The 24,497-nt window shown below is 40.6% G+C and overlaps 2 protein-coding genes across 2 annotated transcripts; one reads left to right on the top strand and one right to left on the bottom strand.

Moving 5' to 3' along the window:
• Positions 1-1,730: 1,730 nt before the first annotated feature.
• Positions 1,731-16,024, bottom strand: LOC108673692. Its single transcript, XM_018161552.2, has 8 exons — positions 15,939-16,024; positions 14,850-15,345; positions 10,080-13,310; positions 9,521-9,873; positions 4,783-4,963; positions 3,869-3,998; positions 3,081-3,275; positions 1,731-2,513 (listed from the first exon to the last, which is right to left on the bottom strand). The coding sequence occupies exons 1-8, from the start codon at positions 16,022-16,024 to the stop codon at positions 2,410-2,412; spliced, it is 4,776 nt and encodes a 1,591-aa protein (XP_018017041.2). The 3' UTR covers positions 1,731-2,409.
• Positions 16,025-17,846: 1,822 nt separating this feature from the next.
• Positions 17,847-24,269, top strand: LOC108673686 (uncharacterized PE-PGRS family protein PE_PGRS46-like). The gene is made up of 4 exons (XM_018161546.1): positions 17,847-17,885; positions 20,332-20,654; positions 21,078-21,085; positions 24,100-24,269. Exons 1-4 carry the CDS (start codon positions 17,847-17,849, stop codon positions 24,267-24,269), a joined length of 540 nt encoding a protein of 179 aa, XP_018017035.1.
• The last annotated feature ends 228 nt before the right edge of the window (positions 24,270-24,497 follow it).

Here is a 24,497-nt window from a genome sequence, read left to right as displayed (position 1 = left end):
GGGTCAAGAAAGGACTGTCTGTTTCTTTACATTAGCGGATCTATAAATTTGGTGATCAGGCTTCAAATGGTACATCATTTCTTTCTTCATTTTGTTAGCGACGAATGACAGTAGTTAAGGATAGCCTTGGGTAGTTTGGTGATCATAATATCTATAATTAGCTACACATCAGAGCTTCCTGGGAGTCACACGTAGACCTGATCACGGTCTATTGGTAATTAATGTAGTGCAAGTTAGAGCTCTTAAATACGAGCGCCATCAGTTTTTTCTTACAGCCTCTTAGTCTCACTGCTTCTGTTAGCTATCTCTGTACCTTGCAGATATTTTAGATCAATTTATTTTTTCCTAATGTTTCTACGGTTTATGTCATGGTAACTCCATTCATTTGGACAAAATTGAACGTTCTCTGCCTCATACCTGTGATGTATTCTAGCTAGCTGGTATTAGACAAATTCTCGTGGATTATTTTACGACTCGTGTCAACCTAAACCTGCAAACTAAGAAGTTAGTTGTGTAGTTGTAGGATTGTGATTCATTTTCAATGTCAATGAGAGAGTGTCCTTTAACTTCTACATCTGACGATATTTAACATTTTGTATAGCTTCACCTTGAACTCCCGTCTCGCTGGGCTGCTCGAGACACTGACTCATACTTGTTCCAGGTTAATTAGATCAATTAGATTTGAAGTTATGGTATTGACAATTTAGTAGGTAATAGCACATGTTTTTCTATTCTAGCAAAACATGCATCTTTATATGATAAAAATACAGTGACACGCTTATACATATTTCTATTGGCCTATAGTAGCTCTTCTTTTGTCTCAAGTGGCCTCGTTAGACAGTTTTGCTTCATAGTTTCACGTTTCCTCTTGTTACTGATTTGATCTGACATTTGCTCATCGTTGACCATAAGTCAACCGCACACGGAAATCAAATTTGCATTTCGTGTGACGTATAAGTTGGCGAAATGGCTGCGATGCTCTCATGAACTCAGCCGATGAACTGTGATAACATTTCAAGTCTCTTTTTGCTATTATTTTAACCAGTAACTACAATACCACTGCGGTACTAATAACCGGCTTTTATGTTCAGTCCATGTTCCAGTATTCGTTACCTCGCTCGTGTCATTTGTTCGAGGATTAAGATATTTATGATGTAAGTGTACACTGTACAGGAATGCCTAATTAGGATGTGTATGACGTACACTGTACAGGTATGCCTAATTAGGATGTGTATGACGTATGACGTACACTGTACAGGTTTGCCTAGACCCTTCACAAGCAGCGGTGTGTACGTCGCTGGTCGCTAGTCCCTCGTGTACAATTGTGTGATTGTAAATGCCCCGTCGGTATCACTCTTTGGGATTCATTTCTTGACAAATTGTTCACCTTCTTTTGTACATGCCGCGTCGCCCATTGTATTTATTTTAAAATATTTAAGCGATGCTTTCTAGTTTCATTAACTTCATTTCTTGTCAAATGTATTGTCTCGGTTTACTTTTACGATACGACCACGCTTTTTTACGTTTTCTTTCGAAAGCCCTGTAAGAAACTAAGATGTGTCGGAAGAATTAGCCAGATTTGCAGGGTGATTTGCAAGCGCATGCTAGCCTAGATCAATCAAATCATGAATCAAATCGTCTGACAAAATTCAGCCTCGCGTCTCGTCTGCTGAAAGCATTCGCTCTATGTGTGGTTGTAACTGGTTAGAGTTGATTCGTTTAGATTCCTTTACTCAGTATATTATTGTATTCATACATTTATGAAAAAGTTCATACACATGAAAAAGTTTACAAGAAAAGTTTACGTACTCGAAGTAGCGTTACAGAAATATAGTACGTAGGTACGGAGTTAACCAGTCTATACATCGAAAGCCAGGGCTTTGCCTGATACAAATCTGCTGGTGGTTGGTCCCACTTGAGTTTGATATGTACAAAAACTAGTCCTAAATTGGCGTATCTCAAGAATACTTGGTCCTCAATGGTAGACATGCATTGCAGGAAGGCTACTGCTAGTTTTGTAGGCGAGAAGTTGGTCCTGTATTTACGATTATAAATATCAAAATATGATTATGAATAACGCTTATAAAAATTAAATAAGAACCTTGCAAAGGCCATTTCAGTTATCTTCACACATTTAGTTCTGTTCATGTATCGTCGCTGTAAAACCAAGAGTTCAATATACGCCGAGGGGCTGCTTTGACTATGGAAGTCGTTATTGGGTTTAGATTTCAAGCTGGCAGTTTCCGATACTCCAACATCATTTCGAGGCTAGAGAGTGGCGTTTAATTACCTTTGAACCCAAATAGCGGGCAATAAAGCCTTGCGGTGAGGTAGACTTGTTTTGGATTAATTTTCCTTTCTGTTAATGTATCGTTATTAAAAATAGGTCGCCAGTTTATTTGAGTAATGCTAGGGGTTGGACTTGTCTGGGTTTGCGTTGAGAGACATCATCTCCAAGCCGACGGCACCTCGCATGGTCTTCGCGTGCTCGTCGGTGTGTATGAGGTATTTTTCTGGAGAGGAAAAAACGCAACGTTAACACCATAGTGCGACAAACAATCCTTAGGTTAATCACTTTTACTAATGATTATAATTATTGCAGGAAGGCTACTGTACCTCAGAAAACAATACTTCAAAAATGAATCATTAAAATGAGAGAGTTGTGTTATGATAAATTAAGTCATAGAACCGAATGATGCTGGCAAGTAAATCAAATACGCGATGGTGCACAGGCTAGCAACTATGGTAAGCAGAAAAACAAACTACTACCTCTCTAAAATAAATTAGGTTAGCGAATATTTCTTAATGAAATAATGGTCGAGAAGCTTATGGGGCAACTACGCTGAATGCCGTAGTTTTTTTTCGACTTGATGAATAGAATGACGACAGTGAGCGACGAAAAATATTTTCCTAATTCGCATTATATTTTGTGAAGATTGAATAGGCATGATCTCACGTGATATAGACACGAGTAGAAGGCCCCAGGCGATGGCCCAGGTTATATAGGCATGATCTCACGTGATATAGACACGAGTAGGAGGCCCCAGGCGATGGCCCAGGTTATATAGGCATGATCTCACGTGATATAGACACGAGTAGAAGGCCCCAGGCGATGGCCCAGAACCAGCCGACGAGGAAGAAGCAGACTGTGGCGAGCTGGGCCAGCCCCGTGGCGCTGGTGATGAGCACCGACATGGCTTGGTTGCGCGGCGTCTCAATGGCCGCCAGGCGGTTGCGCCCTACGCACAGTCCAAGCCACCCGCTCAAAATTGTGCCTGTCGAGCACAGCTTATTTGAATGTTTAAAGCGTAGCTCATAACATTATAGTAAATATCACGGTATAATTGATGTGATTGTGAAGGTGAAGGTTAAAATGAAGGTATATGATCCCTAAATAACTATTTAACCATATGATGGCGTCTGCCATGTAAAGTAGATGTGAATGTTCACGGTGGAACGTCATGATTAATGTGCCTAAGAGTAATGATAACTAAATAACTTTTCCACCATGCTTGTCGAGTACAGTTGAGGTAAATGTTTAAATCGAGGGTCATGATTAATGGTACCTTACATATCTGATACATAAATACAGAATTACAGTTCTACCATGATGGTGCCTGCAGAATATAGTTGATATCGATTATGATCATTACACACTTAAGATTACTATGACATCTAGACCTCATTGTTGCATTAGCAACACTTCCGTTTTTGGGCCGATGTGCGATCGAAACTTGTTGTAAATTAAAATATATTTACGTTGTTTCCATTCGAGGAACACCGATGTATTTAAACTTGTAATTTTGCCCGAATTACCACTAACATCGAGAACTTTCAAATATAATTCCTGAAAAAAAGTTTTGCGTACCAAGTCCCGGAAGGCAGACGTTGAGGCAGAGGCAGAGGGAGGCGAAGGAGGGCGGCAGCACAGGCAGGGCTCCCCGTAGCTTGGACGTGGGCTCCACCAGCGTCGCCGGCAGCGGCAGGCGTTCCACCTCCTGGTCCGGTGCATCTCATGTTTAGTTCAGCAATGCTCAAATTTTGTGCGTGATACTAGTAAGTAATTTCAAAATTATCATATCTCTTTTTTGGGTGCTCGTGTTTCGCAAATTATTCATATATTTATTTAATTTCATTATTACGAAAATAAAAAAAAATGTTATAAACAATTATTTTATAACTGAATATGTTATAAACAATTATTAATTCCAAGCTTTGAGAACAATTAACGTTTTTATTGTCAATTATCTTTAATGAACTAAATAAAAATTGAGAAATTATCAAATATGAGATGCGGTTTGCATTGCGGCTATAAACTTTGAACTGGCTTGACTGCAGAGATGAAAATAATTTTTTTCGATATTGCCCCAAAACGCTCTGCATCATCAAACTTCACGAGTAATTAAACGCACATAGAGCGACAGAATATAAAGTAAAATTAGTTATTTTTTTCCATAATATTATTTAATGTCTATAAGTATTTGCGTTATTGCAGTATGCATCTGCTTGCTCCAAAATTAGCATCAAGCCGTCGTTTCGCGCAGCTAAAAGGGAAGTGAAACCTCATTAAAAAAACATTCGACGATCTCAACAATATATGACGATATGAACAATATAAGACGATCTGAACAATATAAGACGATCTGAACAATATATGACGATCTGAACAATATATGACGATCTGAACAATATATGACGATCTGAACAATATATGACGATATGAACAATATATGACGATCTGAACAATATAAGACGATCTGCACAATATAAGTGCCCACTAACCAGTGCAGCTCGTCTCCCTAAAGACGTGTTGGCGGCCGCCCTGTTGAAGACTCCTTGCATCAAGACGATGGGGACTCTGGGGTCCTTTTTGTTGGTCCCCGCAATTGGGGGTCCCGGGCCCCCCGAGTCCGCACTGCTGTCCGTCAGAAGACCGGCGTTGGCAGGAGGACCGCTTGTGTGTCTGGTGTGTGTGCCAGCGACATTGGTATCGCAATAATTTATATTTTATTTCTGCAAGTTTTATTATCAGCATTTGTGTTCATTTGTGTTAATACCGAAACTAATATGCAATCGAAATATATATAATATGAAAGTAAGGACAATTTTTCCATTGATATATTGGGTTTTTTAAATGTTGTCATAATTTGAATACGGACTCCATTTGGCAAGCCGCTAGAATAAAAAAATATCTACTTCATGCAAATGATTTTGCAGCGCTCTCCTTAGCAGTGCCTCTAGGCGTTGTAAATAAACCAATTTAAACTGTCTCAATACCCCCTTCTTCTACTACTTTTTATATTCAAATAAAGCGTGTCGCGTTGCAAGCTTAAAACTTCTTTTCTCTCCGCAAACTACTAAGCAGATAGAGTATTTTTTTGCGCAAGCACAGCAATTAAGTTTCATTCTCAAAGAATTCTATGCATAATTTGTATCATGAAATATAAGGTGACTAAACGAATGTAATTTAATGTAATTCCATTTTTGATTTAGAATTTTGGGGAGAGAATAAAATTGTTCAAGTAAAGCATAGCAGTTTTTTCAGCATGGAGACAATTACTGCGCATACTACACGGTGATCAAATTCAAGAAGCTTCGGAAAAACAAAGCGATGTTGCTTTGACACAAATAAGACGATTCAGTATGTGCACGGGACGTAACACGATGATTTGAAGACGATGCACTATCTGCACGGGACATAACACGATGATTTGAAGACGATGCACTATCTGCACGGGACATAACACGATGATTTGAAGACGATGCACTATCTGCAGAAGACGTAACACAAGCACGGAGCGTAACATTTGTATTTTGGCAACAACTCTAAAGAAATATTAATTGATTTGAGGATCACTAGATCGCACGTGAAGTGCACCCTAGACACCATTCTTACTGCCGTGTTCCACACAAGTGAGACTAAGGAACGAAGATGACGCTTGCTAATGCAGGAACATGAGATATGAAGCATGTATTTTGGTTACTTATTAACATCAGACAGCACGTTGACGGTAATGCTCGTCATGTCGTCCTGCTCTCTCGGCTGCTCTTCCTCCAGCTCAGGAACGTCAGGCAACGTAAGAAACGTCGCTGCTTCGTCCGTGGAATGAGTGACGACGCCGTGCAGCGCGTCTGGGGGTGTCACTGTGACGTTACTATTTTCCAATTGACGCATTTTCACGTTATTCCTGTGCACGTGCTCAGACACGCGACGCACTTTGCGGCGTTTCGACGTCACAGCTCGACGCGTCGCCGATTGACGTCGTGAACTTGAAGGCCAAACAACGAGAGAGGTAACAGTGAAATTTTACTATTGTGGTGAAATGTATGAAAAAAATTGCATTATAATTTAGTAAAATAATATAAATACAAAAGTAATAATAATTTTTTGCTGTTTATGTACCTTTTTTTCCATAACGGCTCCAAAACTTTGCACCAATTGCCACTCACAGGTCTTCAAAATTTATCTTCTACATTAAATGGTCTCCGCGCTAGCGGAAAATTTCCCCTCCCTATCTCCGCAAGTTCAAATTTTTAACTTTGCAGAGACAGTATATTTTGAGACATGAATATTTTGTTTCAATCAGGTTTTTCACAAGGAGTTTATGTTATTGAGATATTTATGAATATTTTGAATATTTAATTGCTATAACAAACTTGTAAAAGTTGCAGTATTTTTTACAATGAATATTGAGCCATTCCTATTTTCATTTAAGTCGAGTTACGAATATAGTGCATTTCCAAATAGGGCTCAAAATAACTTTACAACATTCTGATGGAAAAACTTGAGTGATGAGGTTAAGAAACGTTGAATTTTTTTACCCATTTAAAGTTCAATGGAGAATGTAGCCTTAGCCATGATTGAAGTTAACCAAATTGGGACATATGAATAAATTTTAAATAAATTTGGCGATTTGATGATATAACTAAAAATTTCAATGAACCATTGTATTTATGGAAATAGTTGATGCTTTGCATTGTTTAGTAACTGAATGTCCTTTTTGAATTTTTCCGTGTTGTCGCACATGTGAAATCAATTAATGAGTTTCAATAGTTTAGTACATAACGAGTGCAATTTTAACATATACTTGAAATCATAATCACTCCGTCTCAAGTGGCAATGTGGTATTCACACTTCTCATTATTGCGAAAAACGGGTATTATGTAACATTTATATAACCAGAACTCTACAATAGTCTAACATTTATCTATTATCAACAGGTTCTTTGCGCCGAAAAAAAGCTTTCCGGCAAAACGCGAAGGACAACATAAAGAGCTGATCCCACGATAGAAGGCGCAATGAAACTCCACGGATCATCGGACCAGACTTTCACGGCACGACTTTAACTAACTCGGAACTGAGCACAAGCTTAATAAGAATACCTAATTTCTGCAGAGTAAACAGCAGCACAAAAATTGAATGACCTTCAGTGCCACCAAAGTGTCTCGTATATGGTCCTTCGTTGCTCAAACTTTGTTGACTGATGAGCCTGCTGACCTTGGTAACAATGTTGGCTGCACTGAGCAATGCCATCGCAACCTATAGATGTCAACGGCACATGGTTCAAGGTCGGGATGTCAACTTCTGCATGGGCAAATATACTCAAATGGCATTCTCAGGACCATTGTAGCAGATTTAAAATTGTTTTCAATTCATTTCCTGCTTCAAGGGCTTCCAGGCACACCCTTCATGGGCCTCGTGGCTGTGCTCAGGCGAGAAGGTGATGCCGCTCAAAAGCTTTCCTGAAAAACTCGCCAACTGTTTGATCAAAAATATCATGCGCATCGGCTGCATGATAATACAATCATATCAACTATATAATGTGGTTATATAGATTCCTAACAAAATGTATTATTGATACGAAGTCACGTCAACACCCTCGGTCAATTTGAAGAATCACTTGTATTCCGGAAAGGATCCTCAATGATAACAAAATATTAACTAAACCTAAATCCGAGAAAAGCATTACGTATTTAATTCGTAAATCGTGGCGGGTTCAACGCGGTAGACGTTCTGGCGATCACGGCACTTCTTCACCAGAGTTGCTCGTTTTATTTTTATTAACTATTTTTCAATAGTTAATAAAAAAATAAAAAGTAAAATAAAATAGTTAATAATAGTTAACTACTCAACATCAGATTGTCTTGTAACTATTCGAAACTGTAGCCACAACGCCTCCTCCTTGTACTCGCAGCGCGCCTTCAAATTAAAACAATTCATTTATATAGTGAGCTAATAACCTATGTGGTAAATTAATTAAAATGCAAAAAATACACTAAATTAGCGTCTAATACTGCAGTTGTACTTGGTGGTACGCGATGACTGTACGAGACCTCCAAGTTGTACTCGAACTCAAAAAGGTCGGGTACGACAACTGCGTTAGAGCAAATCTCAGCACGTGCAATTAACAGGACCTGCTGCACCGCCGAGCGATCAATGCTAACGGGGTCGCTGTCGGGTCACGCCTGGCCTCCTTCGAAGTATAACCGTTCTACGAGGTGTGCGATATGTCGGTCACCCAGGCTGATAGAGGCTGTCCAGAAATAGACCTAATCGTAATACCCGTTTCGCTGCAGGATCATCTTTGCCGATGAATCAAGTGAACTAAAGTTTTTACAGTTCAGGGCGAAATAACTGTACACTAATTTTCATCATGCTAAAATTAATTTTTGTCTGTTAAGGTCATAGATGAATAAATCTCAGAATCCCGGTACAGTCTCTTCTTAAAAAAACGAATACGCATAAATTATTTTATTTCTACGGAAGTCACGAGCTTGTTGCAGAAAATGAAATTAAACTTGAGCATTTTATAATTTGTTTTGCGTGATTTGCAATAATCTGTGCGAAACTTAATAGTCTTCTCTCAATCGTCGGAATTCCATCTCCAGGAGCGGCCGTTATTAATTAAAGACAGAGCGCGGTGCATACACTCATCGCCATGCAGTGTTCAAGGTCTTGCCTTTTAGCAAATTAAGGCGACTGCTTTTTGCAGAGCTTCCTGCTTTTTAGCGGAAATTCGCGAAAATAAGCGAATGATGAACGACTTTGGTGAGTGCAGTAGTGTGAGGCCAAGCTGCCATGAAAGTGTCCACAAGGATTCTTTATGCGTCGATAACCTTTTATGAATCACAATAGTAAATAAATAAGATCAGATACAACTAAATTCAAGTTGAATTCCACTAGCAGACAAGTTTACATTCTCGATAACATTTTGCGAGTCAAAAAACCTCCAAAAATTTTATTCGTACACTTTTAGTTTTAGGTCTGCATCTACCATTATTAAAATTTCTTCTGAAATAACGATAGATTTGTACTTGGAGTAAAGTCGTTCAGAACATAAAAGCTCATTAATTTCTTGTGCCATCGCATACCTGGCACTTATTATTGCTGAACTTAATATAAAAAATTTGTCTTCCCATAACATTCACTTCACCATTCGAATCACGAATTGGTTCAATCTCATGCAAACATCCCTCTGTAATCCGACTATAATTAAACACAACAACCATCAATACTGACATGGGGGGCATGGTGATGGCCGTGTCCTCAGCGGTAGACCGTTGCGGGAAGGCAGGACGGGGGAATCTGGGGAGACTCGGTAAGGCCATGGGGAACTTGCGACCCCACACTCCCTGAGGCGCTGGGTCTGGAACACGGTCGGTGCGCTCTGGGACTGTGATGTGGGAGCTATGGGAAGGAAGCAAGGGGGAGGCCATGTCCTCAGAGGTAGACAGTTTAGGGACAGCGGGAGGGTGAGGAAATCGAGAGGAGCTTGGTAAGGCCAGAGGGAAGTTACGACCTCCCATTCCTTGAGGTGATGGCTCTGGCACGCGGCTGGGGGGGTCTGGGGCTGTGATGTGGGATCTCCCGTTCTGGGATCCAGGCAAATAAGGACAATAGGTTAATGCTTGGAAGACACGTCATATCGATGTCGTTAAACATTAATGATTAAATTAGCGTTTACTTCACATTTTTACCAATAATGAAGTTAAACCTTTACTCATACAAAAACTATTAGCTCAATAAGAACGGAATATAAGCTGTACAAGATCTTCAATGATCAGGAGCATTCACTCACCTCTTCGGCTTGGCGTCTTGTCAGTCCACTGTGGAGGCGTCCGAAGAATTGTCCTCTGTTCTCGTTGGCCATGGTGTTCAGAGCCATCGCATCCAGTCGAACTTGGTTGGGTTGTGGAGGTAATGAGGGCTGCAATATTTGTTGTGCGGAGCCTCTGGCATACCGGGGTATTTCGTTGACTGAGGGAATGGTGCCTGGTCGAAAATGGACCGGCCGAACGGCTGTCGGGTCCGTGGGGTACTGCTGATTTGGTGGACCACGCAATATGGACTTGGGAGTCCCATCAGGACCCAGGTTTGTCAGTTTTCGGCCGAAGATGTTCTTGTTTCTGAAAGCAGTTGCGGCTACGTTTTGGAAGCCACTCAATTTACCTTCAGTTGCGAATTTCGCCCTTTTTGTCACGGATTTGTTATTAGTTAAGGTTTTAGAGTTTTCTTTTACTCGTTTCGCTAAATCTGTCAATGTCAGGCGAACTTTCTTTTTCGTTTTTGGTTTAGCTGATCTTGCGCCAATATTTTTCCGAGGCTGAATTGATTTGTTTTTAGGCGTTTTTCTTCCAGCTAGCTCGTCACTTCTGCGACTGAATCCAAACCTCGACTTTCTTTCTTGAGCCTTTGTTGCAGATTTTTTTTTATTCTTTTCTTTTTCAGCTGCTGCTTTAGCTTCTTTCTTTTCCAAAGAGGATTTTCGCAAAGTGGCTAAAAAACCTTTAGCATTCTCTGTTTTCTTTTTCTCTCTTGCGTATATCTCTCTGGGATCGCCGTAAACAAGCCCAACTTCTTCGGCGATGAGTATCCGGTCTCGATTTTTAGGGTCTTGTATGAAGATTTGGTTCGATGAATTCGTTCTTGACAGCTGATGAGGATATTTCCTTGGAACTAAGTTCTCAAATTCTGGCCGAGATCTACCTTGATCTCGATTTCTTATCGGTCCCATGCGCGTCGGGTATTGCCTCTGACCTCCGAAAAGATAACGGAAAGGATTCCATTTTTGAAACCAGGCACCCAGGCTCATTCGGTATGGCTGGTAGCGATACCCACCCCGATAATCGTTATTGTATGTTACCTGATTCACATTTTGATACCCCCTAGAATGTTTAAGGGTGTTGTAATGTTGCGGCAGATCAAATGCTTGAGTACTGCCATTGACTCCTCTAATAGGCATCGTGCCTGCTCGAGAGGGATACGGTTCACCTAGAAGAATGTTTTCCTCAAAATGTGAATCTAACGGCCTGTACGCCAGCTGGGATATTCTTGAATTTACTGCATTATCACTGAGGTCACGGTATTGTTCTGAGGTCTTCAGTGCTGCTGCTTCATTTCTCTTGAATTTATCAGCCACATTTTTTACAAGATCCAAATTAAAACTTGTCTTTCTCTGCAAAGGTTCTGCCGGTTCACATTCTACCTTAAGTTCGTACTTCTTCGGATTAGACTTGCGCCTCGTGCTGAGGCTACGAGTGCGCTTAGTCATGGTTTCTTTTTGCGGTGTTTTCATACTAACTTCACTCAGGCTTCGACTCAAAGGCTCTTTCAATCTGGGCTTCGAAGAACGAACACTTCGGCTTCTGCTCTCCCGTGCAGTAGTGCTGCGGCGAGTCAGCGGGCTTCTCCTGCTCACAGATCGAGCAGTGCTGCTTCGTTTTGACCGCTCTGGACTTGGACTTGATTTTCGGAATGGTTTTGGTCTCCGACTAGTATTACTAGAACTCCTATGAGAGATTAGAGGTCGTGTTCTTGGGTTTTTAAGAACTGGAGCAGTGGCGAGACCAGCTCGTTTTGCCTTTGCAGATGGAACAGATTTTGGTGTTCTTAGTTTCCGAGCTATTTTCGGGGTTTCAGCTCTGGCTGGATTTTGATCTCGTTCTATGGATCGACTTAGACTCCTTTCTCGAGAAATGTTCTCTCGGCGTTTGGAAATATTTTCGAGACTTATTTTACGGGCTTTCTTCCTGCGAAGACTAGCGATGCTTGGCTGAGGACTTGTTGAAAGTGCCCGTATCTTCGGAACATATTTTTTTTCAAGTGACCTTCTCCGACTCAACCGACTGTCAGTTATGCCTGTGCGACTTCTATCAGCTAAACTAATTAGACTTCCACTCAAATTATTTCTGCTATTGTTTAAGCTCACTCTACTTCCTGCTAAGCTATTATGTTTGCTAACTGAGCCAACGCGACTGTTATATAAACTTCTGCCAGGCAGGTACACTAACTCCTTTTCCCCTTTGGTTATTCGCGCAGAAGCAGGAACATGTGGGGTGTTTTTTCTTCCAGGAAAGAGACTATTTGGACGCGCTGAATTGGATTTCTTTTGTAATAGTTTGACTTCTCTATTTATTTGAGTTAATTCAGATTTTTTAGCTTGAACGGTCTTCTCAAGTGTATTAGCGTCAGATTTAGAATATTCTAAAATTTGAGGTCCTGCCGAATGTTCAGGACTAGATTTATCCAAGCGAACACAGCTACTTTCATTTTTTTCTAACTCATGTGAAGGAACGTCTCTCCCACCAACTTCATGATTTGTAGTGTCGTGGTGAGATATTTGACCTTCATATATGGAAAATTTTGCTTGAATCTCTGACTTCAAACTTGCATTTACTCTTTGATCATTTGATGACTTTGAGGCGATTTGGGAAAGCAATAGGTTCTCAGTGCTTTCTTTTATTTCTGCGTCACTTCGTCCTAATTTCACAGTCCACTCACTATTTTTAACGTCTAAGCTGGGCATGCGGTCTCCATCTAGAGTTTTGGACTCGGGGTTTCCTTCTAATGATTTGGGCTTGCGGTCTCCTTCTTCTTGAGATTTGGGCTTGCGCTCTTCTTCTAGAGATTTGGGCCTGCGGTCTCCTTCTTCTTGAGATTTGGGCTTGCGATCTTCTTCTAGAGATTTGGGCTTGCGGTCTTCTTGAGATTTGGGCTTGAAGTCTTCTTCTACAGATTTGGGCTTGCGGTCTTCTTCTAGAGACTTGGGCCTGCGGTCTCCTTCTTGAGATTTGGGCTTGAAGTCTTCTACAACAGATTTGGGCTTGATGTCTTCTTCTAGAAATTCTTGCTTGCGGTCTTCTTTTAGAGATTTGGGCTTGCACCCTTCTAGAGATTTGGGTAGTATCTGTGAGCTGAATGATGTTGGAAGAACTCGCAGCTGCTCCGCATTCTTAGGGCTCTTTAGAGGAACAACAATCACAGTTTTACTCTCTAAGTCGCTATCTTCTTCATCCGATATCGAACAGGCCTGTTTTTTCACATTAGTCTTGAGATTAAATGAAACACTTTTCACAGGAACTGTATCTAACTTTTCATTGCGATTTTTATTTGGAACTCTTATCGAGGATTTAAGGTCCGGCTTATAGTAATGAGTAACACTTTTTACAGAGCGGGTAGAGCGAGCTGAAAGCGTTTTTTCTCGATTCCGTGGTTGGATAGGCAATTCAGCCACAGACGGACTTCGAAAATAAATTTGGCTTTTGGAATAACTTGGCTCCTCAATATTATTCAGCGAAGGCTCTGATACATCTAGTGGTAAATGAGTATCGGATATTGTTCTTGCAAAAAGCCGCTTTGGCGACTTAATAGCTATTAAAGGAGTTTCATTGATTGGAATTATTGGCGAATTTTCAGGCACAGGCGTGTAAATATGAGTTGCATTTGCAGTTTCTCTTATTGATTGAGCTGACGATTTTCTGCTAGTAGGATTCGAGATAGATTTCGAGTTTTTAGCGATGATCCTTCTTGGTAAAGCCTCGTTTGGATTTTTATCAGCTTTTTCGGAAATTTGATTTAATTTTACAGGTGATGAAAGAGAACGTCTGCTTGGAGGTCTAATAAATTTATCAATCACCTCTTTATGGTCATTTTCAATAACTCTCACAGCAGACGGCAAATCTTCCAGCGTGGGTGTCTCCTTTTGGTCTTTGTTAAACGTTTGCACGTGTTGGTTAGCTGAGCCGGTAGAAGTCAAATTAAAAATGGGAGGAGATTCTTTGTTATGAGAGTGCAATGTTGGACTGTTTGGTTCAAATACTGGTACTTGCAGTCTATTCGGGCTCTTGATCTTGCGAACATTATTTGGCGGGTTTACGATGACTTGAGTTCGAGTTTGGTCTTGTTTTTCTTCGAGTTCATTCAGATGCTTTTCAACTTCTCTACCATCATTTATTGCTACTTCACTCGAGGTATCAGAAGCCGTAGCTGCACTAAGGATTGCAGCGCTGCTTTGCCCTTCGGTTAAGTGGTGGCTCATTGATTGCTCTGGCGTTTCGTGAGTCGCCGTCCCTGATTGGCTGGTCTTTACACCAACTGTTTGACCTCTCACGCTATTGGTTGTTAGCTGACCCAAGGATATGCCCGGAGTCGATTGATTAATGGTGGACTCATCGCAGGTATCATCTTTGTGTGAGTTCATACCAGCTAGCAAGCTCTGTAGGTCATCAATACTTTCACGACTACTATTTTCAACTGGTGTGACTGACGGACAGATTTCCTCTGGCTGGAATTGAAATTCATTTGCGTAATTGATTGTTCCATCCGGGATGTTAAGACCTAGTTTTTCATGCTTTAACTCAGCCAGTAATTTCCGCAGTTCATAAATTTCCTTCAAAGTCCTATTGATGCCTTCATGGGCATCTTCGAATGACATTTCTTCCGAAGAGAACTCATTATTTTCTCCGGATTCATTATTTTCTCTATGAACGATGACATCAGAAATTACCAAACTTCCATCCGATGATTGGAGTTTCTCCAAATCTTCTTCCGCCATATCCACAAACCTCACTTTCGGCTTCACTGGAGACAACTGAACTTCAGTTTTTTCGGTTTCCATCTCAACTTCGAGGATGGATTCCTTCAGAATGAACTTGGGAGATGATAGGACTGGTCGATCACCGTCAAATTTTAACGAAAATTGAACTGTGACGTTTTCCTCATCTGGTTCAACTTCATCAAACTCAAGTGTTGAATTGGAGTCGTTCGAGCAAGAACCAGCCGACCAAGAGTCGTCATGAGAGTCGAGTGACGCTTGATTGTTGTTCTCAGTCCCTCCCTCGACAGAGGCTGGTCGGGAATCATTTCGGCTCTTCGAGTAGCACCTTGTGGGAGTATGATTATACTTGAGTTGGCGATTCCCGAAACGATGTTCAATATTACTGTCTGTCTTCCAACTGCTTTCAGGAAGCTCTTGGTTTTTATCAGAATTCGAAGGATTTTCACTTGCGTTGTTGTGGTTACTGGAGCAATCATCAAATTTGTAGTGCGCCACCGAATGATCGTAACTGCAGGAGTAATCATTGTTCACGGAACACACTTGATGAAAACTGCAGTGATGTTTGTGAGCCGGAGAAAATGCAAGCTGCTCATGCAGTTCACCGTCGCAATCAGTGTTCAATGGACAGTTAACTTTTGTCGCAGAGGTACAAGGAGAATCTGTTGGGCTCTGGTCAAGTGAAGAGCGATCCTCTGGAAGACAAATTGTGATGCGGTCTCCAGAGGGACTAAGCGACCACCACAGGCATTTCTTCGGATCCTCACTTGGTCTGCTGGGCACGGATAATATTTCAAATTATTAAGATTATTATTATCATTTTTAATCGACATATTTAGTATTTATATACATTAAATTTTTGAGGCCGTATGAGTTTCTGGCTTATTTACATTATGAAAAACAGAAAGACACCATAATTCTGTTGACACTTCACGGACTCATTTATTTAGTAATAGAATAACGCTCAGTTTATGTAGAGTTTATCGCACAAGCTACATCCTCATTACAAATGCGATACAGTTACAATCGGACTTGTCATGCTTAACCCTAGAGCGCAGAGCAGACGAGATGCGCCTAGATATTGTTCGCGCTACACACACCTACCGAACGCGCGGCGCTGCACCAACTAACGCCTGAGCAACAGTGCCACCCAACGGACAGAGTTGGAACTCACTTGCACAGCGAGGCATTGCAGGCCGACTCATAGACACTGTTCTACGAGAATGATATACTCTCTCAATAATAACCCCAATATAATCATAACAAAATAACAAAACTAAAAAAATAATGACAATAATAACAAAACTCCATTATATTATAACTGCAGGATGAAATTACCAAGAGATGGCACATTAAATTGGTTTTGACTCTTAATTTCATTTTACGTATCGCTTTAAAATTAGCTTGCGAAAATTTATTTGAATTCCCAATAAGCCTAACGAATTTGTTTAGCAATAAAATCGAAGTGGTTTTGATAATATCGATAATTGTTTCAAGTGGAGATGTGAAGAATCTGTAAGGGATTCAAATGTGTAAGGGGTTCAAATATGTAAGGTTTCAAATATGTAAGGGGTTCAAATATGTAAGGCATTCAAACATGTAAGCGATTCAAACATGTAAGCGATTCAAACATGTAAGCGATTCAAACATGTAAGCGATTCAAACATGTGAGCGATTCAAACATGTAAGGGATTCAAATACGTAAGGGTTCAAATATGTGAGGCATTCAAACATGTAAGGGATTCAAACATTTAAGGCATTCAAACATGTATGGGATTAAAATATGTAAGGCTTCAAACATGTAAGGGATTCATAAATCTCTGGCACCCAGGTATAAAAATTATTAAAAATGAATTATTCTCTTCTAAATGAAATCCAGTTTCCAAAAAGTCATGCAATATTAATTATTAAAAATGATATTTCGAAGAATGTTAATATTTAACGGAACGTGAAATAAATATTGGCGTAAAGGTTTTATTTGTGCTCGTATGTACTCGCCGTTCAGTAGACATGCATGTCAATTATGTTGCTTTCAACTGTTAATCCAATACGGTTCCAGTTTCCTTACTTCAAGCTAAGAAGTTTACGAATATAAGAAGTTTACGAATATTAAAATTTCCCTGCACCCTTAGTTTGCCATAAATGAATCACGTCCGAAATTTATTACCCCTGTTGGAACTCGACTATAATGCGAATTAAAATACAGATTGCCTATCTTCCGTGCATATTGGAATGAGGATATTCGATATAGGAAATATATTAATTAACACTAGCATTTAATAGGTAATCGTTAATTTTTGTGATTATTTCTTAGCTTTGCGCTAGATTCTAAGTCGAAAATAAATAAATACACATTTTAATACTAAGCTCAAAAATTTGATGAGTGAACTAAATTTTTAAAATTGTATTCTCATGTCATTTCACCACAAGGCCATGTGGACAATCGAACGCTTTTGTTAAAAACTATCTCACGAATTTCATAGGCCATTAATTACCTTACTTTTACATCAACAGGTGAAGAAATATGTCGTGATGCCATTGTAAAAAAGTATAACGAAGAGTATCCAGTGTTTCTATGACGATCGTAGCTCTTGCCGAAATGAACCAACTTCTTCAATCTAGATTACAGTAGTAAGAAGTCGAGCGATGTACGGTGTAATAACAATGATCAACTGAGGAAAAGTTACTTAAAACATCATAAATACGTAATGTAAAAACAGAAATTTAAAACAATAATCTTTATTCACTGAAATAGTTCTAAGAATTCGAAAAATTATTCGTATGGAACCTTTACGTAAGAAGTAAACTTGTCTGTTGAATCGTGAGGAGAGTTAAACTTAATTATTTCAATCGAATTCTCTGAAAATTATACGGAGCAAATTCTTTGGCACACTTTCTCAAGTTTTCAAAACACCAAAACACTTGAAAAAAACTAATTTCACTGAAAAATGATTAAGTGTACCTCTTGAAAGACACTTCTCTGGCGATCTAAAGGAGCGTATTTCGTGGAGCATGTCGGGAGAGCAACTGGCCTCGAGGATCAGCAGAAGAGTAAGCCTACAGAAAACCAAGACATTTCCATGATCTGCCCTGAACATAGTATATTAGTGACTGTATGATGCCGTCTCGCAGAAATAACATTAGGCACCGAGGTTTGGTCCACTGAACCAGGTAAGTATGAATTAAAAATACTGCTCTAATATACATACATCACGTACGAGCCGAGCAATCATCATTGCAGAAAATATTCGTTTGGACATTTGTAGATATTCTGGAGTTTCCTGGAGACGTGCTGATCACCGTGTCCTTGTGACCCAAATCAAACACAACGATTTCCAAGAAAAATAATAATATTCTCGAAAAGTAACACGTAAAGAACGAATAACAAAGTCTAAATTAAAACACTCAAAGAAAAATTAAATTTCTTCAATGTCTAAAAATGTCAATATCACCATTTTTTCAAGCTATTGTGTGTAAACCTTATGAGATGTGATGTTTGTTCATGTTACCCTTGTTCTTAGATGTTACACGTAATTAAAATAATATCAATATTTGGAAACTTTATAGTTTGTACAAACATAAAGCGAAAACGAAGGGTTACTTTATAGTTCGCGACAAACTATACACACCTCTGTATGCCAGAACAAACGCTCAGTTTCATTATATGCATTTTCGTGCCAAGCAGAGACATTTATTTAGAACGAAATTTGAAACTAAAAGTTTGAAATGCAGTTCTGATAATCGTTGTCTGCATCTATAGCGGCATTATTCTCTAATATTTAGGAGTCAAATCTGTCAAGGAGAAAATTTACCTTGCGTATCTCATTCAGAGAATTACGGTAAATGTGCCACAGCTGTTCTAAAGCGTGGCAACGGCAAATTTCTAAATATTAGATGGATTATGGTGAAGTCTTTGTATTTAATTGTAGAGAAAAATGGCAGTGAATTTCGATAGTAGTATTTTTTTAGTCGCGGCATGTTAAAACTACGATGTGACAGAACAGAGTAGGGGATGTAACAGTGTTGCTCATTCATTTTTGTAAAATTATTATTGGCCCCTGAACATTTTCCATCGCCTCTTCAAAATCTGCCTCCATAAACCGCCTCCATATTTCTGACAATATTCATTGGGGTCAACAGCCACATTTATAACTTATACATTATGAATGAAATTTTATTAACGTGATTAGCTTCCAGTAATTGTTGGGTGACTCAATTGGTAACGTGCTTAAATGATGACTTTTTACCATACCAAATCCGGACATGTCTTGGACTCCATCTTGCTTCAGCAACGGTAAATTTTGCGAGCAGCTCTACTATTGTTATTTTCTTGTATAAATCAATCTTATAATGAGTAATTACTCGTCGGGAATTTACTGTCATTATTAATTTTGGCTGACAAAACATACTATCATTCATCAGTCAACCCATACGTATAAGGGCTTAACATATTCATGCATTCCTATACGAGTTTATCAATAAACTTTCGTTCTCATACCATTGATATTAAAAACTTTGCCTACATCTAACAACAGTCACATGGACTCATCACTATCACGACCACGTCATCATCACGTCACTAGTTACTATCACGACCACGTCACCATCACGTCACTAGTCACTATCACGACCACGTCACCATCACGTCACTAGTCACTATCACGANCAGGACTGGCATCATAGGCCCATGGTTTTTTGAAGAGAACGATAGGGCAGTTACAGTCACTTCTGAACGGTACATTCAGATGATTCAAGAGTTTTTCCTTCCAAAACTTGATGAACTTGGTGTAAGAAATGTGTGGTTTCAACAAGATGGGGCCACGGCTCACACAGCACGCGCTTCAATGGCTCTCTTGCGCGAACACTTTCCACAACGCGTGATCTCCTTAAGGGGCGATCTCCAGTGGCCAGCGCGCTCGCCGGACTTAGCCCCCTGCGATTATTTTTTGTGGGGATACTTGAAATCCTTAGTGTACACCAATCGTCCGAGGACCCTAGCTGAACTGAAGAACAACATTCGCGTTGCTATTGCTGACATTGGTCCAGACATGCTTGAGAAGGTGGAGCGAAACTTCCGATCTCGTCTGACAAAATGTATTGAACAGCATGGAGGTCACCTACAAGATGTAATATTCCTGTCTCTTATACACATCTAGATGTGTATAAGAGACAGATGTAGCTCTTTGTAAAAAAGAAAGAATTAAAACGCTATCTTTAATACTTTTTACTTTGTGATTTTTTTAAAAGAGTAAGTTCCCACGCCGCACCCTGTATAGGTACACCGTTGTCTGCAACTACAAGTGTTCAGTGCAGACAGTAAAATTGTGTTTGAGCAATGATGTCACTTAATTATTACAGGATTGTTAATGCAATTACTTGGTCAACATTAATATTGTAGCTTACTGTGTACTTCATATGATATTTACTTCTAAGCTCCGATGTATTTTCGTTGACGCCCTTGATAAGCGTTCTTTCCGCCCTATTCTGGCTCTGCCAGATATGCGCTGTGAAGCATGCTGCACCTATTAGCTCTGGCTCTGTGAAGCATGCTGCACCTGTCAGCTCTGACTTTGTGAAGCATGCTGCATCTGTTAGCTCTGGCTCTGTGAAGCATGCTGCACCTGTTAGCTCTGACTTTGTGAAGCATGCTGCACCTGTCAGCTCTGGTTCTGTGAAGCATGCTGCACCTGTTAGCTCTGGCTCTGTGAAGCATGCTGCACCTGTTAGCTTTGGCTCTGTGAAGCATGCTGCACCTGTTAGCTCTGGCTCTGTGAAGCATGCTGCACCTGTCTGCTCTGACTCTGTAATCATGCTGCACCTGTCAGCTCTGACTCTGTAAAGCACGCTGCACCTGTCAGCGGTGCAACTCTGCACACGGGTTCTGTTGCAGTTGTGCAGAGCGGCCGCCGCGTTGAAGAGGGCCGCGTGAGGCCGACAATTGATGGCCGAGGGCGGAGTTTGAGGAGCCGCGGTGTAGCGGGCGAGGGCTGGCGCTCTTGAACAGGTGGTATCATTCATAGACCAGCAGTGAGGGAAGACACACGCACGACCAGTGCTACTCTTTTGACACTGGCATTTGGTTACAAATTGCAATTTTTACGAGAGATTTCTAAATTTTTAGTGCTCAAGATCTCTAAATTCGAGTTAGTAATTTGATTGCCCAGCTTCGAGTCGACTGATTTTGTGGTTCCAAACCGATTTTGTGGTTCTACTTCAATTTCAAGTAGAGGCTTCGACAAACAGCGTCACAGGTGAGTTATACTAACTTCTGGTGCACAGACAATAGATAAATAAATGCCTCATTACGTCTTCACGTAACACATGTCTCTTAGACTTAATTATTTTATCCTTCTATCACGAAGAATCACTGAAACCTCATGGCGCAGCACAGTCGAGCCTCTTACTATCACCCTGGCCTAAAGCAATTAATAATCGAGGCCTAGAGCTGACAGCCATCAGGTTATTAATCTGCTTATTGCTTCACAAATGGAAGTGAAAGGAAGAAACTCTTGCCTGATGGCACCAGTGGAGGATGAAGCCTGGGAAATGACAAGGCATGGGCTGATATATCGCGGGTCACGGGTTGGTGGTGCATGGGCTGATATATCACGGGTCACGGGTTGGTGGTGCATGGGCTGATATATCGCGGGTCACGGGTTGGTGGTGCATGGGCTGATATATCGCGTGTCACGGGTTGGTGGTGCACGGGGTGATATATCGCGGGTCACGGGATGGTGGTGTATATGCTGACATCGCGGGTCACGGGATGGTGGTGTATATGCTGACATCGCGGGTCACAGGTCGATACAGGAAGCTTATCGACTTTCTTCAAGAGGGTGGAATTACCCACGCAAACTCGCCATAATCCCTCAAGCGTGTCGAGGGTAGTAGGCGAGGGGAGTGTACGTCGGACGGAAGTTGGTATTTGCTTTAGTAATCTCTTCCAGAGCCTGAAGTTGCTTCTGATGCACTGACACCAGTGAAAAAAGTAGCTTCGAAAAAATATTTCCTTTCATAAGCACTCGACTGTAATCTTGATCGTAAAATACCATATTTGGAGAATAAATCATTACATATTCTACAGACGAAACGACCAAATGATCTGACGATATTATTTTTGTGCGATCATTAGGATAGGATGGCGTTTGCTATGATGAAATAGATAATAGCCATCTTAACTATAGAGTTGAAAGATATTTCTTGGTGTGAATATGTTGCGTTTAAGATTTTAAATGCTCTGCATTTGTGAGATTTTATATGGTCTACATTTGATTCTTATATGTTGCGATACTCACAAAGTATGCCAGACGCTAAAATCTAGCAAAATTTTCCAACAAGAAAAAGTAGTAAAATTTATTGATTAATTATTAAAAAAAATTTATGTATCATGTTTTTGATATTACTTTATTATATAATACAATATACTTTTATTTGTTATGCTCTGCACGTTACACATATTTTTTCTATAGTTTTTTAGATATACTGTAACTTGCACTGTCTTAGGTGATCAGGTGATTGCTATGGCACTGCGATCAATGCCGGGCAGCTGATGAGGCGATTAACCAGTGCGTGGGACTGTAGAACATTGAGAGACCGGCGATCTCTACGAACAACCAGTGCGTGGGACTGTAGAACATTGAAAGACCGGCGATCTCTACGAACAACCAGTGCGTGGGACTGTAGAACATTGAAAGGCGGCGATCTCTACGAACAACCACTGCGTGGGACTGTAGAACATTGAGAGGGCGGCGATCTCTACGAACAACCACTGCGTGGGACTGTAGAACATTGAGAGGCGGCGATCTCTACGAACAACCACTGCGTGGGACTGTAGAACATTGAGAGGCGGCGATCTCTACGAACAACCAGTGCGTGGGACTGTATAACATCGAGAGGGCGGCGATCTCTACGAACAACCACTGCGTACGTGGGACTGTAGAACATTGAGGGGGCGGCGATCTCTACGAACGGAGAACTCACCAGGCGGTGTAGAGATCGCCGCCCTTCACGTACAGGATCAGAGGCATGAGGGAGCTGAAACTGAACTACTGAGAAAGACTGAAACACCTGGGACTGTACTCACTGGAGGGGAGAAGAGAGAGGTATATCATACTGTACACTTGGAAGATGATAACCGGACTGGCTCCCAACTTAGAAAGTGAGACCTCCAGAATAGTGACACATTACCACGAAAAGAAGGGGAGACTGTGGAACGTTCCCCATTTCATAACCGAGCCGCGGCCAGAGTACAGAATCTCCGTGAGGGATCACTGTCCGTTGTAGGACCGAGGCTCCTAAATGCCCTGCCAAAAGAGCTGAGAGGTGGGGAGTTCACCCTTGCAACTTTCAAGAGATGATTAGACTATTGGTTGAGAAAGATCCCGGATTGTCCAGCAATGTGAAACTACCCTCATCAAGTGACATCTTGCATCAGCTGGCCCAAAGGAGGCCAAATATACGGAAAACGTCCAACTTTACATCCGGGACCCGAGGGCGAGTTGACCTGCCTAGCGACGACTCGGAGACGGAGGACGACGAAGGCGGCGCATCAACGTAACCGGGGACTAGGAAGTCCCGAACTCATCATAAGAATAAGAATCATAATAATCACCACGCGCGTCTATCAAAGCATCTAATTCGTGTTCATCAATATGTTCTGAAGGTATTACTTTTTTTTTGTGCTGTCAGTTTATGACGAATCAGACCATTTCTGACGTGAAGCTTATAGTCTTAATGGACTTAGATTTTAATAAATATCGTAATACCTATATGGGCGATCGATTTGTAATTAATTATAGGCATTAACTTTAGATTGATATCAAGGAGTTAATGGAGAAAATTGCCTCAAATAATGCAATTATTTTCTTGTATCATTTTAGATTAATATATAAATTGTCCCTATATGAATGAATCGCTGAAAGCAACATCAAACAACTTGGCCGATATACCTGCACATATCAAATTTGAGAGTCAAACTTTAAAATGTTAAAACTAATTGAGGATACTTTCTAGTATGTTTTAGTTAATGAATATGCAGCAAGACTTCATTTGAAGTTGAATTAGGTCACGATCTAAGTGTAAAATTCCCACCGGTTTGAAATGCAAACAAATTTCGCAAATATGAGGATGCTATTAAATATTCCTTGACGTTTAGTCAAAGGTAGAAGCTAACAAAGAGCAAAATTCCCGCCGGTTTGCAATGCAAATTAAATTTCGCAATGACAAAAATGCTATTAAATATTCCTTGAATCTTGGTGTTCGATAGCTGTTGATGGCAAAGGTGGCAAAGGTGGCAAAGGTGGCAAAGGTGGCAAAGGTGGCAAAGGTGGCAAAGGTGGCAAAGGTGGCAAAGGTGGCAAAAGTGGCAAAGGTGGCAAAGGTGGTAAAGGTGGCAAAGGTTCTTTGATGAGTTGGCAGTTGCTGCAGGTGCCCTGATAGTAGTAGGTTCTGAGTGCAACTTCTTGGTCAGCAGTGGTGGTGCAAGCTCATCAAGAAGTTGATTATGTGTACGTTAGCTATGTAGTTTTCTAGCGGCGAGTGCATTTACATGAGATCCACAAGTAGTCGTTGATGTGCATATACGGAGGCTTGGAAGGTTATTGTTTGTGAGTGTAAAATTTCGGCTAGAAGCTGGTGCTGTGAACTGCAGCTGGACTAGTACTT

The sequence above is a fragment of the Hyalella azteca genome, unplaced genomic scaffold, assembly GCF_000764305.2.
Source record: "Hyalella azteca isolate HAZT.00-mixed unplaced genomic scaffold, Hazt_2.0.2 contig385, whole genome shotgun sequence".
Taxonomy (NCBI): Eukaryota; Metazoa; Arthropoda; class Malacostraca; order Amphipoda; family Hyalellidae; genus Hyalella; species Hyalella azteca.
Note: the sequence above shows the minus strand (reverse complement) of the source record. Positions and strands in the feature narration are given on the sequence as shown.

Coding starts and splice junctions, on each gene's coding strand:
- LOC108673692 (XM_018161552.2), bottom strand. CDS start 16,024: ATGCCTCGCTGTGCAAGTGAGTTCCAACTCTGTCCGTTGGGTGGCACT. Junction 13,311..14,849: donor TGTCTCCAGTGAAGCCGAAA/GTGAGGTTTGTG, acceptor GTGAAAAAACAG/GCCTGTTCGATATCGGATGA. Junction 4,964..9,520: donor GCCATCACCATGCCCCCCAT/GTCAGTATTGAT, acceptor CACACACACCAG/ACACACAAGCGGTCCTCCTG.
- LOC108673686 (XM_018161546.1), top strand. CDS start 17,847: ATGTCGGGAGAGCAACTGGCCTCGAGGATCAGCAGAAGA. Junction 17,886..20,331: donor CCTCGAGGATCAGCAGAAGA/GTAAGCCTACAG, acceptor TGGCTCTGCCAG/ATATGCGCTGTGAAGCATGC.